The sequence below is a fragment of the Podarcis pityusensis genome (assembly GCF_964106645.2).
Source record: "Podarcis pityusensis genome assembly, chromosome: 6".
NCBI lineage: Eukaryota > Metazoa > Chordata > Lepidosauria > Squamata > Lacertidae > Podarcis > Podarcis pityusensis.
The window spans coordinates 27,494,459-27,520,251 of NC_138030.1; the positions used below are offsets into that span (position 1 = coordinate 27,494,459).

Consider the following 25,793-nt stretch of genomic DNA (forward strand, 5'->3'; position numbering starts at 1 on the left):
TGCCTTCACTTCTTTCATGGAGGCAGCCATTTCCTTGCTTAACAACAGGGCTTCATTAACCATATTGCTAAGCACACCACAGAGCAGGGACCCAGCCCAATTAGGGCCCCCGCTGCTGTGGTTTAATTATTTAGGGTTCCCCAATGTGAAAAGCATGTTCATTTTGCTCCCAGCACCAGGTTTCTTTCAAATTCCTTGCAGCTGAGAATGCACTGCTGTTCTTTCATCATAAAGCAGGGCAGCATTAAGCATCTCCCCAGCTTGAGGTAAATGTAAACCAACGGTAGCCTGACCGCCATGGCGAGTATTCTCTGTCATGCAAAATACTACTTTGCAGGACAGGGAAGAATACATGGAGCAGAACCTTTTGGGCTTCTGCATGTGATCATATGTGTGATGGACAATGTATACAATTGCCTGGGCTTTTATGAGCAAATGGTGGTAGATGAGAGGCGGAAGATGGGATCCAATTGGATTCCATTTGAAGCTCTTGTGCTCACAGCTGGGAGAGGGCCTTAGCTCAATGTTAAAGTACATACTTTGCATGCAAAAGGTCTCAGATTCCATTCCCAGAATATCCCGGTAGGGCAAGGAGAGAAACTCTGGATAGCAGCTGCCATTAAGTGCATGCAGTCTGAGCTAGATAGACCAGTGGCCTGTGTTTCTATTGATCCAGTGGAGGTGTCCACTAATGGAGGGGAAAGGAGGGGATTTTTTGCTAAAACCTCCTTACAACTATAGAAAGCATACACACTCCCAGCGCTGTCTTCCATCCTGTTCTGGAGAGTCCGCCAACTCTCTGAAATGGATTTTTGTGGGTGCTGGGGACTGTAGGAGGGAGGAAGGGTTGCATTGCATCTTCCATTCATGGACAACCCTCCTGAAAAAAACCCTTCTGCAGTTGCAAAAGCACCAACTGGATTCCACCCAAAGAGCCTCAGGAAATGACTTGGTAAATTCCTTCCTCTGTGCTTCTTAATCTGTCACTGTCTGACCACATACTTTCTCTGGAAAGTTCATTTCACTCTTTTCATATAACCTCGCATATAAGAGCCGCAGTTGTTCTGCAGTCACTATACATTCTCATATCAATGTCCTCGAATGCATGCAAGATTCAAGTATAGACCTAAGGGTACATCAATCACAGCTACTTATAAGAGATTAATACTCCTGTATACAGTGAATATGCTTTAACCTATTTGCATTCACATACTGGTAAGAGAGATAATTTTCTCGTGCTCTCAGAAGTGCACATTAGTGTATTTCAGAATCCTTAGGCATTCTTTTTTTGAATGAAGTCCCAGTTGTTGCCTTATGGGACAGAAACATGAGCCTATGCAATGAAATGGAACCTTTCTGGACAGGGAAAGTCCAAGAACCTAAGTTGCGTGAGACCTTATCTGAGGTTTTCAGAATTCTGTTGGAGAACCTAGATCCTTCACATCAGGGGTAGAGAACTAGTGGTGTGCAGGTGTTGCTGGACTACAACTCCCATCATCCCTGACCATTGGCCATGATGTCTGGGGCTGATGACAGTTGAAGTCCAACAACATCCTGAGAGCCTTATAAAACTACAGCTTCTAATGCTTCCTGGAAAGAGGGGATGACTGATCATCCAGGTTGAAGTCTATAGTGTGGACTGTGGATATGCCTTTAGACTACAGCAGTGGTTCTGACTTTTTAAACTAGGGCCTGCTTGAGACAGCTGAAAATTACTGAAGCTCACCAGTTACAGAATGGTGGTGCAGGGACGGAGCCAGTCTCAAAATGGAAGCAGATGGAGGCAGAGTTTGGCATAATCAGTTGGCAATTGCTGACATCACTTTCTACTGATACCTATTTCTTCTTTGGAAACTGCTAAATTCTTTGACCCAGTGTTTTCCATGCACCAAGGAGTTCCATAGTTTAGCTTTTCTCATACTAAGTACAGGCATTTGCTCCTTTACTCAGCATGCAAGCAGTTGCTGCTACTGGCATTGACCCAATTAGAAGCCTAGGGCGCAGCTAGGGGACAAGGTAGGCAGGTTGTGGGGCATTGGGCAGACTGTGGCTCTGAGCACTACCTGAAAGTGACCCAAGGCACAAACTAGCTTTTAATATTGTCTTTTTCCAAGAGACAGTTCCCATTTTAAGGGATCGTCCTTAGTCAGTGTCATAAGAACTCTAGTGGGCATTCCAATTAACTATGAGGCACTGGTATTCCAGAGACGCAACATCACAGCTCCAGGTCCCAGGTTTTGACATTTTGCAATGCCAGTGCTGTTAGCTATTCAGCCTTGCCTTTAGCAAGATTTCCTCCCCTTTTCATCTTGATGCTGATCTTCATCTGAAGGAATATATGTATGTTGGGCCCTGGTGTATTGGGAGCCTAGGAAATAAGAGGCTTGATGTTTAAGGGACAGAACATCCCAGAATCAAATGTCTTGGGTTTCATACATGCATACGGGGGGGGGGGGCACCTGAGATCATCTGAGATGCCCTCTGTCCTGTCAATCCAGAATAAAGCCTGAGATGGACAAGTAGCAGTTTAATATTTTTCTGCCAATTTGCAATCTCGATCTGTGGCTGCTTCAGGTCCCATTGTTTTATCTGTGAAAGGCTTCTCTCTTGTGTGATACCAACCGACCAGGGATCACCTCATCAACATAGTGATTGACATCATATAGTCAACCAATGCAGCTACATGGCAATATCATTGAGGGGGAAAACAAATCCTTCACTGAATTTAGAACCTGAAGCAATCTGAGTTATTGCTTGCTTTCTTTTTTAACTGAGACAGTTTGTCTGCTCACTCTCACTGTCACTGTCAAATTACAACTAAGAAGTTTGTGGCACCTTTAAGACTAACAAATTTATTATGGCATAAGCTTTCTTTGGACCACAGTCCACTACATCAGATGCATGAAGCATATTGCAGGTACATAGGTTGGGGGAGGTTATAGCACTAAATGTGCTAATGACTGAATGTCTGTGTTGTTATTTTGTGAATGACCATTGTTCAAAACATAATTATTACCTTCTATACTTTTCTGAATTTCCTTTGCTTCTGACCTCACAAGAGTGCATACTTCTGAACAAGAGATAGGGGGGAAATGTATTCCTTGGAGATTATGCATACTAAATTGAGAATGTCCATATTGCCAGGAGAATGTACCAAGTGCAGTTGTTGTTTAGTCATTTAGTCGTGTTCAACTCTTCGTGACCCCATGGACCAGAGCACGCCAGGCACTCCTGTCTTCCACTGCCTCCTGCAGTTTGGTCAAACTCATGTTTGTAGCTTCGAGAACACTGTCCAACCATCTCGTCCGCTTCCATCCCCTTCTCCTTGTGCCCTCCATCTTTCCCAACATCAGGGTCTTTTCCAGGGAGTCTTCTCTTCTCATGAGGTGGCCAAAGTATTGGAGCCTCAGCTTCAGGATCTGTACTTCCAGTGAGCACTCAGGGCTGATTTCCTTCAGAATGGAGAGGTTTGATCTTCTTGCAGTCCATGGGACTCTCAAGAGTCTCCTCCAGCACCATAATGCAAAAGCATCAATTCTTCGGCGATCGGCCTTCTTTATGGTCCAGCTCTCACTTCCATACATCACTACTGGGAAAACCATAGCTTTGACATATGCTCATCCCCCCCAAGATCCGTTGGAGATTATGCATATTAGCCTGATAATGTACAAAATTCAACTGAGATGTTCACATCCACCAAAGCCTATTGGGAACTCTGCATAATTTCCAAGTGTCTGGAGAATGTGCACAATTTCCTCTTCATGGATAGATTATATACACATTCTCCATGAGGTCTGGTGAATGTGCATAATGGCTGGTTGTTATGCAAATTATACACTTAACTTATATTCTCCATAACATGTATCTGTGGGAATCCAGATACATGTTCTTTGTATAATACATAGAGAATCCTATCCTTAAATTTTCTTCACTAGCTGACTCCAGAGAGTCTCTCTGCTGCAAAAGCCCTCAGATTGGAAGGTGGATTTTCCACTCAGCTGCTTCTCTCTTTCTGTTTACGCTCTGTTTCTTTGGGTGATCAGGGGATGCTCCTGGCACATTTGAGGCAATGGGAGATTCGCTGCAGTGCTCGAAGCTTCCTCTTCTCTCTCTCCCCCCTTTTCTCCAACCCACTCATTATCCTAGGATAGAAATAATAGGTAATTAATAACTTCTCGAGAAGCATACATTTCCTGAGCATAATAATCCTCTTGGTGCTGAGCTTCCACAGAGGTCAGGCAGGCATGCGCTGAAGCATCCTTAGTGCACCAAGAAGGGTTTTGGAAGGGGGGGAGCAAAGTATACAGTAGAAAACTCAGTTGGCATGCTTAGGTTCAAAAACTTGGGCATGTCAACAACAACATTTCTTTCCTTCTCCTAGGATGTAGCCACAAAACTAAATTGGAACGAAATATCTGCAGTAAAGTTCATAACTTCTCATAAAGTTCAACTGAATGGCTTCATAAGCAAGTCACAGTGGGTCACTGTCAGTTCCTCCACCTCTTTTGGGCCAAAGTATAAAAGGCCCTGTACTACCCAGAAAAGCTCCCCTGGATGGCATAGTGAGGATACAATGGAGGCAGCAAAGTACTTCATTTTTGGTTGTATTTTGGGTTTTTTGGTTGATTCACCTGGAGTTCTTCTCCACTTGCATTCAAGCCATCCTCCCACTTGTCTACTTCCCAGTAGCATGATAGAGCCATGTTGTGGAATAAAATGTACTGGGTGAACTCTGCAGTTCTTGCTGCCTTGCCTTTTGTGTTGCCATTTCTGTGCCTTGTGTTCTTCCTTGAGTCTTCTCACTGTTTCCCCAATGAACCTCCCTCTCCTTGAGAGTGCTGGCGCATGCCCAGCTGACTAGCAACTCTACTAATCATATTCCTGGATTGGGACTGCACTTGTTGGGGCAGGTTCCCAATTTCCATGGACTCACCTTCCCAATGAAGCTTTCTTTGACTGTAAGCAAAAGGTTCCATAGTAGTTTGATGAATGACGAATCAAGAAAAAGTATTAATCGATTAGCTAAAATGAATGCATGCCTATTTTATATGCAAATTCTGTTCAGCTGAAAGATCCATTGTATGATGTCACACACCATCATTCATATTCCCAGGTAAACAATCAAGGCAGGGTTTTGTTTTTTTTAATATAGATGTTTTCCAGGGAGAGATGAATAGAAATCTGAAAATTAGTCACAAACTGAAAATCTCAAAGGGATTAGCTAGGTGGCTGTTGTTTATAAACTGAAAAAAGCCTTTATTTTCAAGCTTAAAAAATTCTGGTTTATGTGAAAGAGAATGGGCTGACTCTTTAAGGAACATGGCCCTTATTCATAAAACTATTCATAAATCTAGATTATGCCCACCTTGAAATTCAATGGAATTCCCTGCCATCATTTGCGTTGTTAATCTAGGCCAAGGATGTGCAACCTGTGGCCCACTATCAAAAGGCCTCTGCAAGCAATTGCTTCACACTTCTGGCAAGGGTGACCTATTCCTCCACTAGCAGCCCATGGGGAAATAGGGGAGGGGAGAAGAAGGTATCAAAAAGACAAAAGAGATAAGGAATAGTGGATGGCAGCACTAGCAGGCAGTGAGACAGCAGTACTAATAATAATAATAATAATAATAATAATAAATTTTATTTATATCCCGCCCTCCCCAGCCGAAGCCGGGCTCAGGGCGGCTAACAACACTAAAATAGTGCAACATTATAAAAACATCAAAGAATTAATTAAAATCAAAATTGATGGCAACCATAAACTAAAGTATTGTAAAGATTGCCAAAGGAGGGAGTCAGGCTGCGCCCTGACCAAAGGCCTGGTGGAACAGCTCTGTCTTGCAGGCCCTGCGGAAAGATGTCAAGTCCTGGAGGGCCCTTGTCTCTTGTGACAGAGCGTTCCACCAGGATGGAGCCACAGCCGAAAAAGCCCTGGCTCTAGTTGAGGCCAGCCTAACCTCTCTGAGGCCTGGGACCTTCAAGATGTTTTTATTTGAAGACCGTAAGTTCCTCTGTGGGGCATACCAGGAGAGGCGGTCCCGTAGATACGAGGGTCCTAGGCCGTATAGGGCTTTGAAGGTTAAAACCAGCACCTTAAACCTGATCCTGTACTCCACCGGGAGCCAGTGCAGCTGGTATAGCACCGGATGAATGTGATCCCGCAGCGAAGACCCCGTAAGGAGTCTCGCTGCGGCATTCTGCACCCGCTGGAGTTTCTGGGTCAGTCTCAGGGGCAGCCCCATGTAGAGCGAGTTACAATAATCCAGTCTGGAGGTGACCGTCGCGTGGATCACAGTGGCTAGGTCAGGGCGAGTACTCACTTGACCTCCTGTCACCAGCGTCACTGCAACTTACCAGGAGGAAGGGGGTAAAGGGCAAGTTGGTGGTGAGGTCAGTGCAGTGGAAACATGCCAATGTGTTTGCACCACGCTGACTTCACTGCCATATTGCCATTTTCCCTCCCAGTAAGCCACAGTAATGCCAGGTGATGGGAGGTCATGTAAGCACCATCATTCCACTGGCTGCTGCTAGGTAGCAGAAAGAGATTAGGGAAATGTGAGAAAATGGTAACTTCATGCACTTATGGTTCTGGCCCAGTGATTGCGGGCTTCAGTTTTGCCCACAATCAGTATGTGACCCCAAAAAACTACTGCAGGTAGAATGTGGTCCTCAATGTGGGGTAGGGGAGAGTTGTCTACCCCATTCTTTTTGTTGTTGTTGTTAGAACATTTATTAATTTTCCAATAAAAGACATCCAATTAACATATCAAATCATAATCCAGTAAAAATCGACGGACGAAAGGTTATCTGATTTCTGACATGATTGAGGATTGCAGACCCAGAGACAAAGAAGTTTGGAGAGATAAAATCAAGATATGGAAATATGGAAATATTGATGAGAGGCAGGACTGAGATATGGATATGCTTCAAGGTTCAGACTGTGGGAAATCGTAAAATCAAAATTACAATTCGGAAGTTAATTTGACTTTTTTATTTTTGTTTTTTATTTTTACCCCATTCTTGACAATAGAATGGCAGGATTTGAGAGCATTTATGAATGACCCTAACAGCGCTTCCAGCATGGAGTAGTAGCCCTGTTTTCAATTATCATAGCCAACTACATCATGATAGCTAAGCCAGTGCCATGGGCAGAATGACTCGAGCCTTTGCAGTAGGGTGAGCAGCTGCAAGAGAGGGTCGAGTTTTTGCAGTAGTTTAGAAGAAGGAATTTCATCAGAGACAGCTTTTTATAGCATTGTGCTACCAGAGTGAAAGAAGCTATAGCTGGGGAAATCTCTGTTCAGTGTAATATTAAAGAGGCAGGAGCCCTGTTTGCTGATTGCATCTAATCATTCTGTGGCACATTTCAAAGAGTCTGTCTTTGCCTATAGGTTTCTGCATTTCTGTGTGAATGCTAGCAGGGCAGAGTGTGTGAATTAAGAGAAGTGTGCAGGGATGTTTTTGAGAAGCTCCAGAATATATGCTCTGATGGGAAGCCTGAGTGCATTTAAGATCATTGGAACTATTCTTTGCACCGTGAAAAGAGAAGTTGTCAAAAGTGTAAAAATAAATTTGAAAATTACAACAGAGGTGCATATCCTCAGCAACAGAATCCTCTTCCCTCTCCTTTGTCCATGTTACAGCTGGTTTCAAGGCAGCCTTGTAAATAAGGTTGTTTCCAGACAACCTCCTTATGGAGCGTTCGTCTTGATTTATTTGCAGGGAGATCAGACGGCATTGGGTATTGATTGAACATTCATTATGATTTGATTGCTGGGAGATGATGTTGCATCAAACAAATGTTATCCCACACTTTGCAGTGCATTTTCCCATCACTTTCCTTATTGCAAAAAAAATGTGATTTGGGGATTGTGGGTGGCTTTGTTGCTCAATATCTAAATCAACGTTGATTGCACAACTTGCATTTGCCAGCATGTGATTGAACCCCACCCCAAAACAGCAACCGTCTGAAATTGCTCTGAAACCCTGGAAGGCACTAGTCAGCAAAATGTACAGATAAATAAAATACTACCCAGCTGGCAGCTGGAAAAGGAGGGATGGAGAGATTTGTCCTTCCTCCAACAGCCCACTGCCTTTTTTTAGCTGGATGTGGGGGACTGGCCTTTTCTTTTCTCTTTTTGAATTTATTTTATGGGGGGGTATTTTTTAAAAAATACAATTTAAATCGATACAGAACAAAACTGGCAGAGCCCACTGGGTATGTGCTTCATGTAAATGGTTCCAAGTATGGACCCCCAATCCCTGAGTGTTCATTCTCTTTGTGCCACCTGCTGAAGATAGCAATTTCATATGGGAGGGGCTTTTCCCTCTCTGGTAGCCTGCTTGGTTTCTATACCAGGCATAGAGGAGGATCAGAGCCCTTCTCTGTCAGCCTGTACACTCACCAGCATGAAATTCTGACATTTACCTGCCTGCCTGCCTTCAGTCCCTTCTCACCTATGACTGCAAGGCTTGTCCTTAAATACAAGGCTGCATAACATTAAGGTATCTATAGCAGTGTGGCTCTCTTCAATGTGCAGAATCCCAGATGTTGAAAATCAAAACTGAGGTCAGTGTTCTATGCACCAGTCCCACTAAATGAGACTCACTTCCCTTGCTGAGAATAGAGACCCAAACTGTGCTCCTGGGAGAATCCACTGGCTCTCTGTGCCACAGTCTTCAGCAAACTGCACCATTTGCTCCCTTCCATCTGCATGGAGTTGATCTAGTTTCTAGTAGAAGAGCTTTCTGACCTTGATATGCCCATGCTGGTCTCCCATCTCTCCTTTTTTCACCCACTTCCTTGCTGCCGCACACTCAAAATATATTTGGTCCTTTTCCAGCTCAGTTTCCTCCCTCTTCGTCCATCAGGAACTGTGCCTAATTGGTAGAGAACATCAGAGAGTACTGTGAGAAAGGAATGGCTGTTGAATTTTTCTCCCCCTGATAGCAATGACAAAGCTTATGATTTAATTTTGCTCTTTCAGAGAGTCTGCAAAGTCTATGCACACGTGCACACACACTTAAATATATGTACATACATATATGTTACATGCATTCCTAGAAAGCAAAGTCACACATTCAGTTCAGGAAAGCCCTTCAGAAACATGGTTTGGAAGAATGGAAGAGCACTTATGATGGTTATACACACATCACCAACAAAGAGGAAATGCGTCACTGGGGGGGGGGGAGGACATGCTAATTTATATCTACAGGTGCAAGTTTAGAAAGAATTACCAAGACTGAAGCAGAAATACATCTCACCATAGTGGGAAAGTCTAGTGCCCCAGTTCAAGAGCTCTGCTCTCCTTTCCTTTTTATTACACTGGTCAACAACAAATTTGTTGTCTGCATTTTTTCAGCTGATTTAGGACGAATCTGATGTGCTGAATCCAAAAATCACATTGGTTTTGCTCAATCAGGTCAAGTTTTTGACTTATGGCCACATGTCATTTTTTTTACATTTTTGTTCACATGTACGCTTGTGTGGAGCATTTTAGAAGAAGTTGGTGGGGGTAAAATGCCATGTCGAATAATTGTTTTGATTGGAAATGATTATTTTAATGACAAGAAGTATTCAGGTTCAATAGTTCTGGGTGATTATGTCGAAAAGGGATCACTTTGAAGTCATAAAACCTCGAAATCTTCCATAAATTGGTGCGGCGAAGCATAAAGTTGGGGGATCAAAACCCCTGGCTCATTCGAGTACACTGAAGGAGAACTATGAAGGGGTGAAGTATGTGCTGGAGAAAATTGGTTATGATCAGCATAAATGGTTTATTTGTGTTGACCTGAAGATGGTGAAATTTTTGTTGGGACAACAGTCTGGCTTCACCAAGTACCCATGTTTTCTGTGCATGTGGGATAGTAGGGACTGTGCTCAGCATTACACGAAGAAGGACTGGCCTGTGCGGGAGGAAATGGTGCCTTGCAGAAAAAGGAATGTCATCAACGACCCTCTGGTGGACAGAGACAGAATACTCTTCCCACCGCTGCACATCAAGCTCGGCTTAATCAAGCAGTTCACCAAGACTCTGGACAAGGATGGTGACTGCTTCACTTACTTGTGCCAGGCTTTTTCAGGATTGACCATGGAGAAGTTGAAAGCTGGCATCTTTGACGGTCCTCAGATCCGTCAGCTCATCAGAGATCCAGAGTTCGGAAACTCAATGAACGAAGTGGAACTGGAAGCGTGGAAGGCATTTGTTCTGGTAGTGAAGAACTTTCTTGGCAACAATAAAGCCAGAAACTACACAGAACTTGTCAACAACATGCTGACTGCTTTCAGAAACCTGGGCTGCAACATGAGCGTCAAGATGCACTACCTATTTTCACATATGGACCGGTTTCCTGAGAAACTGGGTTCAGTGAGTGACGAACAGGGGGAGAGATTCCATCAGGACATGAAAGAGATGGAGACCAGGTATCAGGGTCGCTGGGACGCAGTCATGATGGCTGACTACTGTTCGACTCTGAAGAGAGACCTCCCTGCCGCTGAGCATTCCAGGAGTTCCAAGAAACGGAAGTTCAAGCCCTGAAGTTTGAAAAATGGTGAAGCAACATGCAATTTACGTGTACTTACCTTTATCAATGCCCACCATTCAGTTTACAGTAATCGATGTTTCTATCAGGTAATCAATATATGTTGTTGGGAAAACATTTTTTCTCTTAAAAACATATTTAGGATGATATGTGTTGACAAAAATCAGCTGATAATGCCACAAAAATGTAATCGATTTTGTCACAAGGTCTGATTTTTTTCAAATCAACATAGCACAAAAACCTGACCTGATGGAGAGAAACGGATGCCATTTCCTGATTCAGCAGTGCAAAAATACTCTAAATCAGTTGTAGAAATCTAGACAACATTCAAAAAGTAAAAAATTGTTGCCCAGTGTTATTTATTGATATATACTGAAATAGAGGGACCCAGGTGGTGCTGTGGGTTAAACCACAGAGCCTAGGACTTGCCGATCAGAAGGTCGGCGGTTCGAATCCCCGTGACGGGGTGAGCTCCCGTTGCTCGGTCCCAGCTCCTGCCAACCTAGCAGTTTGAAAGCACATCAAAGTGCAAGTAGATAAATAGGTACCGCTCCGGAGGGAAGGTAAATGGCGTTTCCGTGCACTGCTCTGGTTCGCCAGAAGCGGCTTAGTCATTTTGGCCACAGGACCCGGAAGCTGTACGCCGGCTCCCTCGGCCAGTAAAGCGAGATGAGCGCCGCAACCCCAGAGTCGGCCACAACTGGACCTAATGGTCAGGGGTCCCTTTACCTTTACTGAAATATATCTACCATATATATACTATATCTAGCTATAGTGCACAGGGTAAAATTAGACATGAAAAAGTGAGGAAGAAAAAGGGAAAGAAAGAAAGAAAGAAAGAAAGAAAGAAAGAAAGAAAGAAAGAAAGAAAGAAAGAAAGAAAGAAAACACCCATATGCTCTCCTTTCCTAATGTTTGGTCAAAATGACTTTCTGATGTTGAGAGCTGTTTGACAATGGAGCATCCTGCTTACTCTGCATCCAGTGCAGTCCTGCCACTACTTTGAAAAACAGCATCCACACAATGTTAACCACAATCTGTCATGTATTCATCCTGCTGTTTCCCATGAATTGCCAGATTTTGATGCATTTTCCCCTCAAACCAGCTTTGATTCTAATGGAGAGAAAAAACACAACCTTGCTGCGTTTTCATCCGGTAATGTGTACACAGCCTAAGACGGCTACCCCTCTGGAAAGAAATGCACGTGTTTCCTAAACATGGGGCTCTCTCCTTCACACTTTACGCTTATTTATTTCAGATTTGGGAAGTGTTCACCTAAACGTGTAATGTGAGAAGCAGCTTCCAACTCAACTGCGAGCAGCTGGCAAAAGAGATTCCTCGGTTTCCTTCTGCCTGCTTCTCTCTGGTGTCGGATGTTTCCTGATTACACCTGACGGCGCTTTCCCTCCCCCAGCCTTACATTGGTCATGCAGCAGTGCGTACTGCCACTTGGGAGAGCTGCTTTTCATCTCCAGGCAGGCAGTTCTTCTTCTTTTTTTCCCCCTCCCAGTGTGAAATTAACAAGTTGAAGCAAAGGCAGGTCGGAAATCTCCGCCTCCCCCCAAATGGTCTAATCTCCAGTCAGACGTGACTCCAAGGCAGCTAGTGGTAAAGTGCTTTCAGAAGGCTTGTGTCTCCTTCATTAGGAAAGGTCAAAGCCAATCACCCCAGCGGTAGTTTGAGGAGAACAAGATACAGGAGTCTTATTAGGGCGATCTGTCACTGGAGCCTTTTTGCTTTCTACAAGAACAGGCAGAAGAATGCAACATCCACAAACATCTTAAAAAGTAGAGACATCACCTTGCCAACAAAGGTCCGTATAGTAAAAGCTATGGTCTTCCCAGTAGTGATGTATGGAAGTGAAAGCTGGACCATAAAGAAGGCTGATCACCGAAGAATTGATGCTTTTGAATTATGGTGCTGGAGGAGACTCTTGAGAGTCCCATGGACTGCAAGATGATCAAACCTATCCATTATTAAGGAAATCAGCCCTGAGTGCTCACTGGAAGGACAGATCCTGAAGCTGAGGCTCCAGTACTTTGGCCACCTCATGAGAAGAGAAGACTCCCTGGAAAAGACCCTGAAGCTCGGAAAGAAGGAGGGCACAAGGAGAAGGGGACGACAGAGGATGAGATGGTTGGGTAGTGTTCTCGAAGCTACCAGCATGAGTTTGACCAAACTGTGGGAGGCAGTGGAAGACAGAAGTGCCTGGCGTGCTCTGGTCCATGGGGTCACGAAGAGTCGGACACGACTAAACGACTAAACAACAACAGGGGTAGGGGTAGGGTATGGTATGGAGACAGTGGGGTTAGAATTGTGCAGGTTCACCACACCAGCCACTCCTGTGAACTGGGCTAGTTGGACAAAGAGTGTGCATTGAAATGTGGGGAATATTGTGTTAGTTTTTTCTGATTATAAAGCTAGTGCTTCTGTTTCATTTTCTAAAGTTCCTTTCATACTGCAGTACCAGTTGTGTTACGGAACTGTGGCATGTCATGCTAAATTTCATTCACACCATTGGGTAATGTCATTGCTCCCCTACTCTTTCTGCACCTGTGTATTTCTCTTCCCCCATCATTAACACACGACAACAACATGAAAGAACTGTATGTGGGTATACTGCCCCAAATTCCATCACTTTACTCCAGTGATTTTCCAGGTTAAAGGAGCTGCAAATGGAATTTTTCTGGAATAATAATAATAATAATAATAATAAATCTGAAATGAGCACTAAACATGTACTAATTCCATTAATTTTCTGGAAGTCCATTTTATGTCATATGAAAGCTCAAATATAATGTGGAAATTAACAGTTTAGGGAAATGTTGAATGGATGTGAATGCAGCCATAGAAAGCTGGCAGGGCAGCTTTCTGCATTTCTAACATACTAGATGAGACGGATGCTTATTCCTATCCAGCACAACTCTTCTTAATCTGTTTAAAGGGGGGGCAAGGTCATTATTATGCACTGGAAAACATTAGGAAAGGAGAATTCATTTGGACATGCTTTACATGTCTACTCAGACATAAGTCCTGCTAAGTTCAATATTTTTTGTTCCCAGGTAAATGGACGGAAAACTGCAACCCCTCAAACAATGCATTGTCCTTCTCTTTGCTTTTGTCTCATATCAGCCTTTGGTCAGGTCAGCAGGGAGTTCCCCGACTACATATAGCAAGGATGGCATTTGCTAGCTAGCACATAGTGGGAAAATAAAACTCCTTTTCTCCCCCATGACCATGTGCTAGGAAAGACAGCTCTGTCATTTCATCTTGGACCAGAGACTTTAGGATCAGTAAAAACAAAAACACTAAATGCTTCGCTTCAAGTACTTCGTGCCAAGGCTAAGGATTAACTAACTAACAGCTGGCATTATAAAGGTTAAGACAGATAATATAGGCTAAGAGGTGACTAAAAGTCAGGCTTCACAGCCTAAGCTGACCAAGAAGGAATTGCTTTGTGCTTACTCCATTAAGCATTAGTAGTAACATGCATGTTGTTTACAAAGGCTTCCCTACCTGCATCAATCTGCCTCACCAGGAACCTGTCACTATTAAATAGGTACAGGAGGCTGGACTGGATTAGTTGATGTCCTGCTCTTTTGTAGATCTCCAAATGGTCCCTCCTGCTTTTTTCCTTTCCTTACCAAATGCTATCTCTGTGTTCTGTTGCTTTTGCAGGTGCCTCAGGGAGACTGGAATAATACCTTGACTAGGGACAAGGACAATGAAATCCCATGCCGGCGCATGCGGAGCGGGAGTTATATCAAAGCCATGGGGGACGATGACAGCGAAGACTCAGAAACCAGCCCCAAGCCATCCCCCAAAACTGCAGCACGGAGGCAGAGTTACCTCAAGGCCACTCAACAGTCACTGAGCGAGCAGAGCACCACCCACAGGTACTGCCTTCTTATTTCAGCCCTACCTGGTACTCTGCGAATACCTGCATCTTTGGCATGGCGGTAATGGCTCAGGTGCCTCAAAGACTGACATCTATTGTGGCATTCCTAGATTTCACTGTTCAGTTTGTCCGACGCATGATGGATTATTACTGGGTTATAGGCACATAGTGGAGGGTAGAACTGAGATTAAATAGTGGGCTCAGAGGGAAAAGAAATGCAGAAGGGACAGAGAGGGTGATAATGACATCATTAATGGTGTTCTTTCACAAAAACAGTTGTTGATAGTACAGAAATCCTGGCATTGGTGAGTCAGTTAACATATGTAATGAGTTTGATTAGTTTTTGGTTTTATATATATATATAAAGGTTTATCACAATTTAATCCAAATCAATGAAATATAGTATGAGCTATATCCATCTTCTTCCTTCTCAGGGATGCTTAAAGGGCTGTAGGGAAGATGGAGACCATATGACCATTTGAAACCGGTGGGTGATAGAATGGCATTGTCACATGAATAGTATTCTGAAGCTGACCTAGAATTGTGACTCCTTTGTTCACAACCCTAAGGACCAAGCTTTTCACATTATATATTGTTCCATTCACATATTTTGTACCTGATAGTGGGTCCCGCAGAACATTTGATTAAAGTGCATTTGTACACTTAAGCTAGGGCTGAGATGAGCACCATTTCACAGCTGATTTTCCTGGTCATGGTTAGAAGGATGAGGGTGCAAAAGATGTTGAGGTGGAACTTCCACAAAATTATTAGGAAAAGATGTTGAGGTGTGCTTACTCCCTGCTAGGCATAGCTGTCAACTTTTCCCTTTTCTTGTGAGGAATCCTATTCAGAATAAGGGAATTTCCCTTTAAAAAAGGAAAAGTTGACAGCTATGCTGCTAGGACAGAGGGATTGCAAGACCTCAGACAAAAATAAACAAACTGAGAGCCAGTCTATGTTATATTCACCACATGGGAGGTCCTGGAAATAGCCTCCACGCGGCTGGTGATTCCCAGCACAGCTGTAATGTGTAAAATGACATCATAAAAACATAAGAAGAACCTGCTAGATCAAGCCAGATGCCCATGGAAAGGTGGCAAACAGGACCCAGGCACAAGGGCACTCTCCCTTCCTTTGGTTTCCAACAACCAGTATATATAGAATTCTACAAGTTTCCATGCCCTGCAGTCAGCATGGAGACTAGTATAAAAAACGTTTAAGAAAGCTTTATTGCCCCCCCCCCCCATTTCCAATAGCATCCTTGTGAACATCTCCTTCATGCAAAGTGGCCCTTGAGAGTTTCCTGCCCATTGAGGGTTGGACTGGAAGGTGACTTCGACTGCACTTTATCTTCGGATTACACCGGACAAGAGTGTACACAGAGACTGAACATGGAGCCTGGCACCACTTCCGTTGCGAAACTCTGCAAGCTATCCGTGCCTCCTGCAAAAATCCTCCTCAGGCCTCTTTCTCTTGCCGGTAGCAGAGCGAAACACAGCGGTGAGAAGCAAAGTGCAGCACGTGTGGAATAACTCAGAGCAGACACAAGGCAGTCCTTATCTACTCTTGGCTTTAATCATGAAGAATAACATCATAAATTCAGACCTGGCGAGAACTGACACATTCTCCCTTTCGCATGGCGTCCGAGAGTCAGACTGAAACACTTAGAGTCAAACCCCTCCCTTAAGTGTTTCTAACCACGCCTCAGGAAAGAGACGTCACCAGAACTCTTTAACTCTGTGAGTTCTGAAACCATTAACACCCCCTCTCGTCACGAATCCTGAGGGAAACTGTGAACCCCTATTTACAGACCTCTTTGAGTTCAACTCTCCTCCCAATGCCTTTTGCCTCCCACTGGCATCTATCCCAGGCAATTGTTGAATCCCTTCCACACTCCCAGAATCACACTGTGCGAAACCATGTAGATTAATAGAAGAGATGATTAATAATAATAATAATAATAATAATAATAATAATAATAATAATAATTCATTATTTGGGCTTCCCCAGCCACTCTGGGCGGCTTCCAACAAAGATTAAAAATACATTAAAATGTCACACATTAAAAACTTCCCTGAACAGGGCTGCCTTCAGATCTCTTCTAAAAATCAGATAGTTGTTTATTTCCTTGACATCTGGTGGGAGGGCGTTCCACAGGGCGGGTGCCACTACCAAGAAGGCCCTCTGCCTGGTTCCCTGCAGCTTTGCTTTTCGCAGTGAGAGAACCACCAGAAGGCCCTCGGCGCTGGACCTCAGTGTCTGGGCAGAATGATGGGGGGTGGAGACTCTCCTTCAGGTATACTGGACCGAGGTTGTTTAGGGCTTTAAAGGTCAACACCAACACTTTGAATTGTGCTCGGAAATGTACTGGGAGCCAATGTAGGTCTTTCAGGACCGGTGTTATATGGTCTCAGAGGCGCCCCCAGTCACCAGTCTAGGTGCCGCATTCTGGATTAGTTGTAGTTTCCGGGTCACCTTCAAAGGTAGCCCCACTTAGAGCACATTGCAGTATTCCAAGCGGGAGATAACCAGAGCATGCACCACTCTGGTGAGACAGTCCGCGGGCAGGTCTAAGGTCCTACACTTTCCTTCCCAACCTTCTCCTGTCTGTACCCTGCTCATTCACCCCTGAGAGGGCAGAGGGGATCTCAGTTCAAAAAGAACCCGCATACGCGAAATGTAGTAGCCAAGGCTCCAGCAAAATTGTTGATAGCTTTAGTAAATAGCCAATAAAGGAAGTCACCTGTCTTGCTAGTTTGTAAAAATGCAAGGCTTAGTGCCATCTGCTGGCCACTGAGAAATAAAGATTGCTTCTGTGTTTTAAGTACAGTACTGGTTTTGTGAAGTGCAGTTCAAGCTGCCACATGTTGCCCAGGATGTTGTGGGAATGGGTGTTTATAAAATTACAAATACATTAACTAAACTGAGAGAAGTACTTAAGGTTCTATGTACACAGACTGACGGGCTTGGATAGATGCAACTTTGAGGGCATAAGAACATAAAAAGAAGCTGCTGGGTCAGGGGAAAAGGACCACTCTCACAGTGCCCAGCCAGATGCCTCTGGGAAGCCGGAAGCAGGACCTGAACACAACAGCACTCTCCCCACTTCTGATTCCTAGCAGTTGGTATTCAGAGGCATGCTTCCTTTGACAGAGGAGATAGACTATAACCATTGTGGTTAGTAGCCATTGATAGTCTTCTCCTCCATTCATTTGTCTAATCCTCAGTGGCCATCACTACATCTTGGGGGAATGAGTTCCATAGCATCACTATGTGGTGCATGGAGAAGTACTTTATTTTATCTGTCCTGAATCTTCCAGCATTCAGATGTCCATATGTTCCCAGGTTAGGAAAGAAGAAAAACTTTTCTCCACCCACTTTGCCATGCTGTGTATTATTTGATAAACTTTTATCCAGATCCGTCTTTCCCATTGGGTTTACTGGCGTGTTGCGCCAGGGCGCCGGCCTCTCAGGGGCGCCCCAGCGAGTGGGGGAGCTGTGCAGCTTTGCCGGCGGCCTCCCCTTTCCCTCCTGCACGCCCCCCCCAGCTGTGGCCTGTCAACCATATGGCTGGCAGACATGCAGCTTCCTTCCCAAGCCCCCGCGGGAGGAAAGCGATCGCTGCAAAGGCTTGGGAAAAGGTCAACAACTCTGGGAAACAGGGGTGGGGCGCCGGAGGGATCTTTGCACCACGGCGCCGGATATGCTTAAGACAGCCCTGCTTCTATCATGTCACCTCAAAGGCTCATCCAGATTCTGTTTGTGTCGTGATTACCAGGCACAAGTTTGAGTGGTTTTTATTTTGTCCCTCCACTTTCCCCGGGAACAAGCCACTGTTTACTGCTGAATCGGAATGAACGGCAGGTGGGTTTTCAGCGGATTCATGTTTGTTCAGATTCAGCGGAAAACAGTGGGTTTTCCAAGGGAAAGTGGTGGGGACTAAAGAAGAACCACTCAGACCTGTGCCTGGAAATCACAGCACCAAGGGAAGTCCGGATGAGCCCTTGCCTCTTCTCCAATCTAAAACATCCCAGATGCTGCAAACTTTCCTCACAGGGTAGTCACTCCATCCCCATGTTTGTTTTGGTTGCCCTTTCCTAAAACTTTTCCGGCTACTTTGACTAACGGTACTGTAGGTATAAAGGTATCAGTTCTGTAGGTATCAATTCTAAACTGATAGTGCAACACCTGCATGTATGGAGGTCTGTGTGCACATAAGCATCCTGCCATTTACAAAAAAGCCAATAATTTTGGCCATGCAATCCTTTTTTTCTTTTGGTTCCAAAAGCCTAAGGAGTCAAAAAGCTTCCTTGAAAAGAGCAATGGTGGATTGACTGAGTTAGATCTGCCAATGACAGAAGTCACATACAATGTGTTTACAGTTGCAATCCAATGCACAAGTACCTAGGCATAAGCAAAAACCTTTATGTTCACCCTGGCTTTTTTAAACACTGTAATTTTTTTTTTATTTCTTAAATCTCATATTATTAGCTTAGTCTCTGCTTTGACCATGGCATTCTATTTTTGTCCCATGGGATTATTCTGTGTGTGTGTGTGTGTGTGTGTGTGTGCGTGTGTGTGCGCGCTGATGTTATTTCTTCCAATTTAATAGTTTATTGGATTGCTTGATTTGTGTTTATATCACCTATAGGATTGGGCAAATAGGCCAATACTAAATAAATAAAATACTTCTGAATAAACATGTTTAGGATCACACTAATAATAATAGGTAAAGGTAAAGGACCCCTGGATGGTTAAGTCCAGTCAAAGTCAACTATGGGGTTGCGGCACTCATCTCGCTTTCAGGCCAAGGGAGCCAGCGTTTGTCCACAGACAGCTTTCCAGGTCATGTGGCCAGCATGACTAAACTGCTTCTGGCGCAACAGAACACCATGATGGAAGCCAGAGCATACAGAAACGTTGCTTACCTTCCCGCCACAGCGGTAAGTATTTATTTACTTGCACTGGTATGCTTTCGAACTGCTAGGTTGACAGAAGCTGGGACAGAGCAACAGGAGCAAACCCCATCACATGGATTAGAACCACCAACCTTCTGATCGGCAAACCCAAGAGGCTCAGTGGTTTTAGACCACAGTGTCACATGTGTTTAGGATCACACTAATAATAATAACAATAATAATGTAAACACTTCAGTCCTAAGCACACTTATTAGTAAACAATTCTCATAAACTGGCCTTGCAAAGAGATGGGCCATTGGTCTAGATATCCCAGTATCCCCTTCCCCGACCTGATGCCTTTGGAATGTTCTGAACTGCTGTCATCTCTGACTCTTGGCCCTGCTATAATCCAAAATATCAGGAGAGCACTAGGTTGGGGAACAATGGGCAGTGACTAGCAGCACTCTCCAGAACTTCAGATAGGAGTCTTTCCCACACCTGCATGGAAAGACTCAGGACAGAAGCTGAGACTGTCTGCAATCGGATCATGAACTGCACCACCAAGCTACGGCCCTGCCATTATTTGCTCAGCTATCAGTTTTCTAGCAACGACAATGAGTTTTGTTTTAAATGCAGCCTGTTGGGAGTCTTGGAGATGTGCTTAGCAAAATGAGTTTGAGAGAGCAAGAGCTCCCCTGCAGCTTCATTCTTCAGCATGACAAGTACAAGCTATTATGTGATGTGCTCTGGCTGTATGTGGAGCGTGGCTGTCACCCAGTGGCCATTTTGTGCTTCTTCTTTTGCCTAGTTTGTGAGTCTGTTCTTGTAAGCCTTTCCTTGTGACAACTAAGTGCCAAACAAGATGCAGTGTTAAATGTGTATTTAGCAACGACTGGTGGCCATGGGTACTGATGGGTACTGGAGCCAGAGCCAATGGCAGGCTGTAAGAAAGCAAGCAGGAAGGTGGAGACTGGCCATGGGCAGGCTGAAAGTGGTGGGATAGTGCCCCCATTTGCCTTAATACACCAGCCTCCTTAAAAAAAATACCAGTAGCAGCCACTGGAGTTGCAGCAGATGAGGAGGGGGAGATTAACCATTGTCTCTCATGATGCTGTCCTGATCAAAATTGCCCCTTTGACACTGCTGTTTGCTTCGGAAGAAAATCCCCCTACTGTTTCCATAAGTACATTTTATCCATTGTGTGATTTATTTCCATAACCAAGATTTTAGGTGACAGTAGCATAATACGCGGGGGACGCGGGTGGCGCTGTGGGTAAAACCTCAGTGCCTAGGACTTGCCGATCGCATGGTCGGCGGTTCGAATCCCCGCAGCGGGGTGAGCTCCCGTTGCTCGGTCCCAGCTCCTGTCCACCTAGCAGTTCGAAAGCACCCCTAAGTGCAAGTAGATAAATAGGTACCGCTTTATAGCGGGAAGGTAAACGGCGTTTCCGTGTGCTGCGCTGGTGCTGGCTCGCCAGAGCAGCTTCGTCACGCTGGCCACGTGACCCGGAAGTGTCTCCGGACAGCGCTGGCCCCCGGCCTCTTAAGTGAGATGGGCGCACAACCCTAGAGTTGGACACGACTGGCCCGTACAGGCAGGGGTACCTGGGTACCTTTAGCACAATACGCACAATATGCGGGTGGTGCTGTGAATTAAACCACAGAGCCTAGGACTTGCCAATCAGAAGGTCGGCGGTTCAAATCCCCACGACGGGGTGAGCTCCCGTTGCCCGGTCCCATCTCCTGCCAACCTAGCAGTTCGAAAACACGTCAAAGTGCAAGTAGATAAATAGGTACCACTCCGGGGGGAAGGTAAATGGCATTTCCATGCACTGCTCTGGTTCGCCAGAAGCAGCTTAGTCATGCTGGCCACACGACCCGGAAGCTGTACCCCGGCTCCCTCGGCCAAGAAAGTGACATAGTGCCGCAACCCCAGAGTCGGTCATGACTGGACCTAATGGTCAGGGGTCCCTTTACCTTTTGTTGTTGTTGTTTAGTCGTTTAGTCATGCCCAATTCTTTGTGACCCCATGGACCAGAGCATGCCAGGCACTCCTGTCTTCCACTGCCTCCTGCAGTTTGGTCAGACTCATGTTGGTAGCTTCGAGAACACTGTCCAACCATCTCGTCCTCTGTCATCCCCTTCTCCTTGTGCCCTCAATCTTTCCCAACATCAGGGTCTTTTCCAGGGACCTAGCACAATATGCTGTTGGTACGTCCTGGAAGGGATAGCCTTGCTTCTGGCAAATTGGCCATGCTGCTGTTTGTTCCCCTTTAAACATCTGACAACTTGCTTGTTCTTGCACAAGGGCAGGACAATGAAAAAAGAGCAGATCTGAGGGGAAATGATAAACAAAGCAAAACTATTAACCAACAACATCCATATGTTGAAAGAGGAGGAGCTGATTACTAATTACAACCTCTAATAGACCTGCACAACTGTATTCTACATAGTGATTTACTGTCCTGGGAAAGTATAGCAGTTTCCCTAGGTACAAAATATTGTACTCTGGGTGCTTGGACACTACAATAACCAAGAAAAAAGAGGGGGACTATCTGCCTGCAGACTGTCTGCAACAAATGTGTATTTATAGCACCAAAAATGGTCATGCCGGAAGGCCCTAGATGGCTGATTTGGGAGGGTGCCTTCCTAATGTCACATGGCTGAAGTGTATCGATTAATCTTTAAATGCTCTATTTGTTTTTGCTTCCATGTCTTCTAAAACAGCCTAGTGTTAAGTAGAGCAGAGGGTGATTTGTGTTAGGCAAGGCTTGAGATGCATTAGTTGGTAACTGACAAATCTGCAGTGTGCAGGGAGCTCTGGCAATACCTGATTGTCACCGAGACCTACAACTGATTTTGTCTCTCCTGTTGTTCATGTGATCATCATCTCAGACTCTCTGTCCTCATTCCACAGGAGTCTGGACCGACTTGATTCGGTGGAGATCCTTTTGCCTCCAAAATTCCCAAGCTGGGAGGAAGAATACAACCAGATCGCAGACAACCTTAATGAGTCCAGTTGCATCAACCAGGTAAGAGCCAGCAGTTCACAGCACCAAGGAGGACCAGCCTGAGAGTGGGGAAGGAACAGTAAGGTGGGGGGAGGTGGCTTTATATAATACATAGCTGTCAAGTGTCCCTTATTTGAAGGGACAGTCCCTTATTCCAGCGCCATGTCCCGCTGCTGTCCCTTATTGATGGATGTCCCTTAAATGTCCCTTAAATGATGTCCCTTAAACTTCAAAGGAAGCAGCTCCTCTCCCTCCCTCCCTGCCAGCCAGGGAGGAGGGAGGCTCCAACTGTGTTGCTTAGCTGTGTTGCCCACCCAATAAGAAGTCTAAGAAAGACTGGGGGGTGGAGCTTGCATGCCTTGTGTGTGGCTAGTTAATGCAAGCTGAAGGGTTTTTTGGATGCTGGACACCATTTTGTTGCACGTGCTGCTGCAAACTTTGCAGTGCAAAGCCAGGCCGGGGAGCCAGCTTAAGCTGAGGCTGCATAGGCCTTGTGGTGCATGTGATTCAGATTCTATTCAGTTGAACCTCCGGTTACAAAGTTGGTTGGACAGTGTTCTCAAAGCTACCAGCATGAGTTTGACCAGACTGCAGGAGGACAGGAAGACTGGAGTGCCTGGAACAGGTGAGGCTGCAGGTCCCTTATTTTGGCTGCTGATCCCTTATTTTCAAGGCTGCTGGTCCCTTATTTTCAAATTTGTAAGTTGACAGCTATGTATAATATCATTTGCTCACTTTGCAGCTCAAAACAAATTTTGCATTTTCCACATTTGTACTTCAACTATGAACCCACCTTGGCTAGAATGTGAAGTCAATCTCTTCTGCTTCCAGTAGCTGTAAATACAGTACTTGAGCACAAATATCTCAGAAGAGGTTCAAAGGCAATATGTGTTGTTTATATTGTTGTTGTTGTTGTTGTTGTTGTTGTTGTTGTTATACTGACTCTATCCTCCCCAATAAATACTCAGCATTCTGTGGCCACTGAGCATTCTCAGTCCTCATTGGGTAGTTTTGGGGTCCTTCACTTCTCTTTAGGGTTCCCCCTGCTTCTTCTGCAAACCTTGGTATTTGTGTGGGTGTGGGTGGGTGGGTGGTGCTGTTTGGCCTGCATAAGGATTAGCACAGAGAGAATCAGTTCACTACTAGTATATAGGATAAGATGAACCTTGCTGGATCAGAATAAAGCTCCATCTAATCCAGTGTCTAGGGTCAGACAAATGGACAAGTTGATGCCTCCAGGAAGCCAGCAAGGTATGGAGGTGACAACCTTCCCCTTCTGTTTGCTTGTCCCCCGGCAACTGGCCCCTGAAGCTGGAGGTTCCCTGTAGCTAACAGCCACTGATTGACTTAACTTCCTGAATTTGTCTGTGTGGGAACAAACTAAAGTGGGTGAGGTCAAAGCTGGCAGTGGATGGAGCTACCCCACACTCCCTCACACACTTGTATGAACACTACACCCACATCTCTCTCACACATGCATACATGCCGCATATCTTTCTTTCACACACTGTGTATATCTCTCGCAGACACTCTTGCACAGGGGAATGCAAAGGGCTATCCCACATACTCTTTAGCTGTTCTAGAATCATTGGCACCAAGGGCTGGATCTTGTGGCATGGTGATTAGCCTTACACTACTTGAACACATGTTGAAAGAGTGACTGAGGCAATTAAGTGAAAAAGAGGGGCCTACACCTTTCATAGTTGTGTAGAAGGGGGCGTCCCAGCAGGTACTGGGGAGGAGCAGATATTCCTCTTCTAGCCAGCTCTTCAAAGCACAGGAGCCTTGTCTTCTTTTGTGTCTGATGTGTGTGTATGTATGTGAAGTCTTTGAAAAGTGGGTTTAGCCGGCTGGTGAAAACCTTCACAGGACCAAGAATGACATAAAAATCCTGTGTTCATGTATACTGAGTAAACTCATCACCAAGCAGAAGTTATTAATATATTTTACTGGAAGACCAGCATTGACTCTGTACCACAAGGGATGGATCACATGTGAAATTCAAATACAGGCACAATATTTGCTTTTGTGATATTTGTCTATACCTTCAATTTGTCTGGCGTCTCCCCCTTTATAAAAAAATACTTTGCGAAGCTGTTTGAGATCCTCAGGAAAGAGGCTATATTATATTTGTCCAATAAGAAACAATCAACAACCATGTCTTGGATGTTGCAAATCAAGCACGTCAAACTCATTTTGCTAAATTACTACTTCCCTTAATCACTCCTTTAAGAGTAAGTAAAAGGTAAAGGTACCCCTGCCCGTACGGGCCAGTCGTGTCCGACTCTAGGGTTGTGCGCCCATCTCACTTAAGAGGCCGGGGGCCAGCGCTGTCCGGAGACACTTCCGGGTCACGTGGCCAGCGTGACGAAGCTGCTCTGGCGAGCCGGCACCAGCGCAGCACATGGAAACGCCGTTTACCTTCCCGCTATAAAGCGGTACCTATTTATCTACTTGCACTTAGGGGTGCTTTTGAACTGCTAGGTGGGCAGGAGCTGGGACCGAAAGACGGGAGCTCACCCCACCGCGGGGATTCGAACCGCCGACCATGCGATCGGCAAGCCCTAGGCGCTGAGGTTTTACCCACAGCGCCACCCGCGTCCCTTCTCCTTTAAGAGTAGCAAGCACATTATTCTTCTAAGACTCAGGTAGCAGAAAGGTCTGGGTTTGTTACATTTCTGTATCACTTCCCAACACACACACACACACACACACACACACACACACAAAAAAGCAATTTACAGCCAGAGCAAAAACAGGGTAATGAAAATGCACAAACTAATCGAAAGCATAGGGTAGCATTCAGTGGTAATCCTACTCATAGTAAACCCACTGAAGTTAACAAACATAACTAATTTACGGTTCATTAATTTCAATGGGTCTACTCTAAGCAGTTGAATACCATCCATAGGCCCACCCTCTCAAACTCAGAGCCAGCCCTGATTCACAATTGTAGTAGTGTTTTGGGGGGGGGGGGTGAAATCTGCCAGCGTTGTTGAAAGGAGATCACTATGACATGATTCTCTATGGATACAATTGACCACTGAGCCAGTCTACCAGTAATCCAAGAGCCCAGCCCTCAAATTTTGCTCATGGTCATGTGCTTCTGCTGTAGTTGAAACGTTGTGAATTTTATTCTTGCTGTGAGGCAATCTGTGAGATTTTATTTCTTCAGGGCTTTCCATAAAGAAGCTGCATCCTAGAGATACTGCTAATGCCTGAAGAGAAAGAAGGAAATACAATTACTCATGAGCCATTTAAACCCAAATTACATTAAAATTGATATGCATATGATAGGAGATAGGCATCTATAGAAAATACCAACATTAACCTTTGCCATTTTAAGCAAGCAGGTTCTTAGATTGTCGTTTTAAACCAAATGTTAATTTTTGAATTTTCAAAAGGTTTTCATTTCCTACCATATGCACAAACCTGCTTTCATTT

At 44.8% G+C, this 25,793-nt stretch overlaps 1 protein-coding gene across 3 annotated transcripts in view; it reads left to right on the forward strand.

Moving 5' to 3' along the window:
• The window catches only part of DLGAP4 (DLG associated protein 4), a 332,308-nt gene that overhangs the window by 233,990 nt on the left and 72,525 nt on the right, over positions 1 to 25,793 (forward strand). For all 3 annotated transcript variants that reach the window (XM_081009208.1, XM_081009210.1, XM_081009209.1), the window contains 2 exons: positions 14,221 to 14,438; positions 22,256 to 22,370. In XM_081009208.1, coding sequence (XP_080865334.1) covers positions 14,221 to 14,438; positions 22,256 to 22,370 — 333 coding nt within the window. The remainder of the gene's footprint in view (positions 1 to 14,220; positions 14,439 to 22,255; positions 22,371 to 25,793) is intronic.